This window comes from Phytophthora infestans, genomic scaffold (genome assembly GCF_000142945.1).
Source record: "Phytophthora infestans T30-4 supercont1.162 genomic scaffold, whole genome shotgun sequence".
Lineage (NCBI taxonomy): Eukaryota > Oomycota > Peronosporomycetes > Peronosporales > Peronosporaceae > Phytophthora > Phytophthora infestans.
This window is the reverse complement of record NW_003303597.1, coordinates 51,468-59,205: the sequence shown is the minus strand read 5'-3', so window position 1 is coordinate 59,205 and position 7,738 is coordinate 51,468. Positions and strand designations below refer to the sequence as shown.

The window sequence follows — 7,738 nt, the reverse complement described above, 5'->3', positions numbered from 1 at the left end:
TGCCACACTTCTCACAGACCAGATGTTTCCAGCATCCAGATTCAGTGTGCTTCCGGGATCCGCACTGCGAACACCTGACTTGTGCTGCCCCGTCCATGAGATCTCGGGATCTGTACATCCCACGGTCCCCGGGTACGGTATCCCCCGGTCGAGAGTTGTCTCCTGTCTTCGTCGTTCGATCGTTGGACGCAGTGAGACAGACTCGACGGTAATCTTCAGGGTCGGAGTCCGAGCCGTCGGATCCTGATTCAGTTCCTGAGTCGGGCGCCGTGACTTGGTGGACACGTCGAGCTGGGGCCGTAGGCGTCGGAGCCTTTTGGCGATACTTGCCGGATCCGACCGCCGCCTTCTTCTGGCGGTGTTTCGCGCGATCCACCGCCCGCAGCACTTCCTCAAGCTCGTCTGCGTCGGGAAGTCGTAACAGGGCCAGCCTGTCGGCCAGATCCACGTCTCCCAACGTCTCGATGAAATGATCCACGTGTTCCCGCAGTACCTTGGATCCCCCATCCTTGATCTTCAACTTGGCCCGTAGACCGGCCACATTTAGTCGATGTAGGTATTCTAACGGGGATTCATCCGATCTGCGGCAAGCATGGTAGTATTGTCGTGCCACCGACACTCCCAATCCACAGTACTGGGTCTGGAAACTGCGCAGCAAATCTGGCCACTTGTTCCTGGTGGATCTGCCCAGCTGCCGATACCAGTTCCTGGCTGGCCCCGCTAGCAGATCCGCAAAGGTCAGAGACTTCTCAGCATCCGACGCTTGATCTCTCATGAGGGCCGACTTGACTTTGCTGATCCATGTTCTCGCTCGGTCCTCATCTTGATCCTTGCCCGTGAACTCCTTTAGATCCGATATGGCTGAGATCCGTACCCTCTGGATCATGGACGATCCACCTGCCCCGGCTGTGGCTGTTGCTACCACTGCTGACGAAGTGGGATGGGCCATCCAAATCATCTGGGTCGAACTCATCATGGGAGTTGTCTCCCTCCACGGACTCCATCTCCACGTCTCGTGCTCCATGTTCGTGGAGCACTTGCACTTGTGGCACGGGCGCTCTCATACCCTGTTCGGCCAGGAAACGACTCATCGCAGCTTCGAAGTGTCGCTGCAGGGTACCTGAGGAGGTGTCGGAAGAGCTTGTGGCCGGATGGTCCACTGGCGAGACAGGATCCGTGAGGCGATTACCTTGAGTCCGATCTGACGATAACCCCACTGGCTTCTTGCCGGATCTGGCTCGATCCTGGCTGGATTGTGTCAGATCACGGGTAGGGCGTACTGGATCCCGAGCATTCACGTTCACAGGGACTTCCTGTCCTCGGATCCTCGCCCGCGCTTCCAGTATGGATGCCCCGGTGTGGTAGTTTCCGCTTTGCTGGGAATGCTAGTGTGCTATTGCTTGCAAGTTTAGAAGTGAGCTTCCTTTGGCTAGACTCCTATCGCTGTGTTCACTAGACTACCTACTCGTACTGTAGCCAACCGTCTTGAAACAGCCTTGAGCGTCGAGCACCAGTAATGCAGTAGCTGCAACTTGATAGGCATGATGTCCTTCGAGATGGTGTTCTTGACTCCAGATAGTCTGCATGCCATTACTGCATGCCACGCAAATACCTACACTGCCCTCCAAGAACACCATGCCACCGCAGCTGAAATATGTAGAAATGAATAAAGGAAATTTCGCCGCGCGATCGAAATCCATATGGATACAATCCAGTCACCATCTGATAGAAATCAGTCACGTATCCAAAATAGACAGTCCACCCATGCGGCGGGACCACTGTTACCGGTCAAGTTGCACTTCAACACGTTGCAGTTGCCCCATATCTCGCCCCACACGCATCCTTAAGTGCTGGAACTTTGCTGAATTGAAGTAACAGCTTGTGCAAGCTCATTGTCACCAGTTTCAGCGACGTATGCGGCCACACGGTCCGATAGATCGCCAAATAGTGACTGCAACGGCTCCCAAGAGTCCTCCTCGTCCTGTAAGCCAACCCAGGATACGAGTAGCTGCCAGAATAACTGGAATTTGCGATGCTTCTTAATCTTTTCGACGCCAAGAACCATTCCTTGGTTTCCGACGTGTGCAAGTAGTTCTTCACTGATTCCAAGATTGCCGTCGCGGTAGAACTTCAAACGGGAACCATGCACCATATAGCGCTGGTTATTTAGCAAGTGGCGGATCATGTATGAGTGTGGGTGCTCCTTCACAACTTCAAATGGGCCCACCCAGCGAGCCAACAGCTTGTTGACTGAAAGTCGAGAGTCAATTCGAGACCACAACACAAAATCGCCGGTAGTGAAGTTGCACAGCACTCCATTAGAGCGGTTCATATTCTGCAGGCGGTGACGCTCGCGAATGTCTTCTACCTCTCTGTGCATCTCCTGGAGGCTATGCTGCATTTTCTCCACCATATCCGTAGGAATATCCGCGGGCTCGGTAATTACCACGGTCTTGCCATTGCGCTCAACTAGCACTGCCTCAAAAGGCGAGGGCCGAGGCAATGCAGTGAAGAGTTCACCGGGCGATCTGTTGCCTAGTGATGCTACAGGAGTGTGGTTGAGGATACCTTGTACTGTTGGCACAAGGTACTCCCACTCATGTATGTCCAACTTCATCTCCATCAGTAAAACTCGTAGGACCTGGAGAATATCGCGATTGAGGCGCTCAATAGTGCCGTTGATCCATGGTGCATATGCTAAAACAAGATCTTGTTCAATGCCAAATTGTCTGCACAACATTCGTACAACTTCGTTCTTGAAGTGACTTCCTTGATCCGAAATTAGAATCTGTGGTGGGCCGAAACGCTTTGCCCAATCCACCAATCCACTAGTAGCTACTGCACTTGTTGGTGAGTCACAGGCTACGAGCTCGCAGAAATGTGTAAGTCCATCCTTCAGGACAAGTAGATATCTGCATTTGCCCACACTGTCGCCAAGATACAGAAAATCCCAATGCAACATCTCATTCCGCTTGGTTGCATTGTATGTTGGTCCCCATGGTCGTGGTATCACGTTGCCACCCTTCACGTGTTTGCACAGTAGGCAACGCTTTAGAAACTGTCGGCAGTGCTGCTCCAAACTACCGATCAAGAAAATGCTCTTGATGGTTGTCAGCATGGCGTCCAGGCCACGGTGGCCTTGGCTTCCACAGTGAGCTACGATTAGGATGCGTTGCCGTAGTTCTTTAGCCGAGTCTGGGATCCAGAATCTGCCCTCAACAGACATTATACCATCGTCGTCAACGTCTACGACTTCTGGTGTACTTCGCTTGTTTCTCTGCTGCAGTTGCTTCAACTCGTCCAGAGTAGGAAAAACAAAATCACCTTGCCGCGGTCTAAGCTCGTCAAGCTGGTTGTTGGTTGCATCTTCAATGCGTTGTTTGTTACGAGTCATGAACTTGCACTTCACGTGTAAACCCACCTCTCCTGAAGACGAGGAACCCCAGCGAGACAAAAGGTCTGCCCAGACATTAGCTTCGCCATCGATATGCTCAATACAGTACGGCAGGCCGGTGAGAGACAAAGCCCACCGCTGAAGCTCCCCCCGCATGTGACGTTTGACTTCGTGCGTCGGTGAGAACACGTACAACAAGTTTTTGTGGTCGCAAAAGAGTCGAAACCCAGTCGGGCGGATGAGAAGATGGCCGAGGTTGCGTGCAGCCCAAATGATAGGGTAGGCTTCCTTCTCAATAACGCTCCACCGGCGTTCGGTCGTATCGAATATTCCACTCTTACATACCAGCAACTGGTGGTGCTGTTCGTGTACCGGCAGGTCAGAGTCCCAAGTGTCCACCTGTGTCACAACGAGACCCCATCCAAGGTCACTCGCATCCGTAAACACGGAGACTATGGTCAAGGACTGCGGAAAATGCAGCAGTTGTGACGAACCAGGAAGGTTCTTTGCCGTCGCGAACATACCTTCCTCGTCGGACGTCCACGTCAAGGCAACACCGGCTGCCAGCTTCTTAGTGCGTCCACTGACGCTCAGTTTTGCCTCCAGTTTGTCGTGTAGTGGACGCATGACCCGGGCGAAATCCACGAGAGTATCCCTCATCCACCCTGCAGCACATAGGAATTGCTGTAGATCAGCAGCCGTAGCTGGCAGTGGAAGCGCCTGAAGAGCGCTGATACGCTCTGGGTCGTGGCGGATACCGGCGCCACTGAATACACGTCCACACCATCGGATCTCCTTTTTGAACAGACAGCTTTTACTCACACTGAGTTTCAAACGGTGGACACGACAGAGCTAAAAAAAACTGACGTAGTGCTGTGATAAATGTTGCTGGGTCCTTTGCGTAGACTAGAATGTCGTCGATCCATACCAGCAGGTGGGCATACAACATCTCAGCGAACACAGTCTGCATCTCATTCTGAAAGTGTGTGGCTGAGTCACTTGCCCCTTGCGGAACGCGTCCTGGTGTCCAAACAGTATCGGTAGTAACGAAACTCATCAACTCTTGGCTATCAGGATGGAGAGGGAGCTGCCAAAATCCCTTTGGCATATCGAAATCCGCAAAACCGTACGCTCCCTCAGCTTTGCTCGCTGAATCCGTCACATCCTCTGCCGATCCTGCTATCGGCACAGTAAGTGCATTAACCGGACGATAATCGATCGTCATCCGGAACTCACTGGGTACTTTGGGTTTGGCCACAGGTACTGCTGCACAGGCCCAGTGGCTCTGGTTGTTCTGCCGGATAAACCCCATCAGCTCTAGCCGCTTCGTATACTCCCGAAGGAAGTTGCGCTGTGCCGGAGCATATCGGCGCGAGCGGGCACGGAAGGGTTTAGCTCCTTCAACAAGCTTGATTCGCAGTGGTGCAATGTCAGCAGGAGGATCGGCTCCAAGATCAATCCTAAAGATGTCTTCGTACTCCAATGTAATGTCTCGGAGGAACGACAGGTATCCCTGGTCGAAACCGCTGTTGCCTGCTGCAACCACCATGTCTTCAAGCTTTTCACAAACGTCAGCAACAGACAGATCCGCATCTGGACAGTCCTCTTCTTCAAACGGGTCGACATCTTTCGGAAGAGCACTACCGGCAAGTTGTTCTAGTTGGTGGTTGACATCAATACCCAGTGATACTAATATTTCGTTGCCAAGAAGGAAATCAGACTCATTTCCTTCCATTACCAGACATGTGACCTCTTGCAGGCGGACAGTGCCGGAGGCGGTCTGAAGAACGATGTTGAGCGTCACGGAGTCGCGACAGACCACCGTTGACCCCCCTGCTACTATTGCATCAACTGGTGTCGGTAATGGTTGTACCTTTACACCACTCCCCAGAGCTACCAACTCTTCAACCGCAGTACGTGGTATTACCGTCGAGTCGGAACCAGAGCCGGCGCAATATGCTAATACAATTAACTCATTCACCATGACTTCGCCTGGTTGGGGTGCAGTGCGAACCATCGTCACACGTGACCTGTCCTTCACTTCTTTCATCCTGTCCACTGCCCGACTTTTATCTTCGGCCGTCGCAGTCGGACAGTCCCGAAGCCAGTGAGAGCCTTGACAGTGCCAGCAACCAGTCTTCGGAGGCGTTGAGTCCGTTCGTTGAGGTTGTGCAGTATTTGGCTTCAGATTGAAGCGCTGGGCTCCATTGACCCGTTGCTCTGCTCTGCCAGGCCTGGTCTTCGGCTCGACCTGACTGGATTTGCGGCTGGAAGCAGAATTTACCTTCTGCTCCATCGCCAGCAAATGATACTTGTGCTGTGCCCTTGCCTTCTCCTTAATGATATTGAAGAGCATGAAATCGTTTTCTTGGCCTCTCTACATGCGTACTTGCAGTGACGTCTAACATCGTCACGGACCATTCTCGGTTCGAGGTTGTCGATCAAAATACTGCAGCGCATTTTCATGCGGTCGGCAAACCCCTGTGCTTCAGGGTTTCCGACACCGAGAATCTTCTCCAGCCCATTATTCTCTATAATGGTGGCGAAATCTCGATAATACTTCAGCACCCGAGCGTCAATATCATCCTCGGCGAGGTTGATCTTCAACTTCCTCTTGAAGAGCTCGTCAAGATCAGGTATTTGCTCATTCTTCACGGTGCCGATACGTTGGTTGATCAGTATGAGGATCTCCTCATTACTAACGTCGTCAACTGCCTTCCGCAGCTCGTAGAGACAGATCACCTCCAGCAACTTTCGGTGAATCGACGATTTTACGGGCTTCATCGCAGTCTCGGGTCGCTCCTTGCTCTCGAGACAACGCTGTCGGATGGTCTCTTCGTACTGGTCACGTGCTTGCTTCACTTGACCAACGCGTTGTGGCTCCAATCTTCAAGCCAAGGTGCCTTGATAAACTCGAAAACTGGTTGGTGCGCCGAATGCATCACCGCGTCGCCATCCGCTTCATATTGCTGTGCGCTGCTTGCCATGCTAGCGGTCCCTGAGGACTAAAGTATACTTTGTGGTAGTTTCCGCTTTGCTGGGAATGCTAGTGTGCTATTGCTTGCAAGTTCAGAAGTGAGCTTCCTTTGGCTAGACTCCTATCGCTGTGTTCACTAGACTACCTACTCGTATTGTAGCCAACCGTCTTGAAACAGCCTTGAGCGTCGAGCACCAGTAATGCAGTAGCTGCAACTTGATAGGCATGATGTCCTTCGAGATGGTGTTCTTGATTCCAGATAGTCTGCATGCCATTACTGCATGCCACGCAAATACCTACACCCGGAGGGTCCTAAAGTCATGCGTCGTGGTTCGGACGACGTGTCTGACTCATCCTCAGCGGCGGATTCGTAGTTCGAGGACACAGCTTGGCTGATCCTCGGCGACGACACCGGATCCATAGTGCGCGACCTTTCTCCGGTGATGGACTTAACTCTGGCAAAGTGGTCCCGCGTCACGGATACTATGAGATCCAGGTCTAGCTCGAAGATATCCTCTGCGTCGAACACACCAGCCACGATGCCTGACTCCGTAAGCAAACGTAATAGATCTTTGACTGCCACCAACTTGTTCGCCGTTTTCGTTGGTTCTCTCACCGGTTCCCTTGGATCTTCGATCTGTCGTGGATTCAGGATCTGCATGACAGGATCTTGATGCAGGAAGTCGCGTAAAGCTTGGTGGCGATACACAAACTCGAGATCCTTATCGGACCAGCTTGACCTGGATCCAGCTTGGTCTTCTTCCGACTCTGGAGCTTGCATCTTCTTCCGCGTAGTCTTACTCGTTTTCGTCTTCTTTCTCGTTACTTCGACTAGCGGGCTTAGGTTTAGGTACGGTGTTGGCTTAACCGGTGAATCTGCAAATGCATACCGTTTCGCCTTCACTTTCCCTTGTTTTGTTAGCGGATATTGACTTGCGGCAAGATCCGCAGGGGTCCCCGAGGGGACCTGGGGAGGATAGAGAGATTTTTCTTCTAGATCCGGATCCGGATCCACCTCTCTTCCGTCGACAGAGTTCCTCCCAAAACTCCATCGATCCGCGGATCTTGTTTCATTCAGCAGCGTCTTCGTCGATCCGACCTCCGACGACGCCTCTTCCCCTGGCTCAATCTTCACTTGAGCATCTTCTTGGGACTCACGGTGAAATCCCGAGTCACCAAACGATCCGGGCACGCGCACCATTGTGGTGTAGCGGGATCAGCAAAATCTGCGAGATTGCCAGATCCAACTTACCAACTGCGCCCAGACACCGACTAACGGAGGGGGTCCCCCGATGATCCGTGTTCTGCTGAACTTTCCTCACGTTGTGTACCCGTCGGTAGGGCGGGATCTTGCTCTCTCGGTAACT

General features: G+C 52.5%; 1 protein-coding gene across 1 annotated transcript; it reads right to left on the bottom strand.

Annotated features, from left to right (window-relative positions):
* Nucleotides 1-5,674: 5,674 nt before the first annotated feature.
* Nucleotides 5,675-6,381, bottom strand: PITG_20481 (uncharacterized protein; the record flags this gene model as incomplete). Its single annotated transcript, XM_002895529.1, has 3 exons — nucleotides 5,675-6,109; nucleotides 6,211-6,250; nucleotides 6,308-6,381. 3 exons carry the CDS (start codon nucleotides 6,379-6,381, stop codon nucleotides 5,675-5,677), a joined length of 549 nt encoding a protein of 182 aa, XP_002895575.1.
* Nucleotides 6,382-7,738: the final 1,357 nt, after the last annotated feature.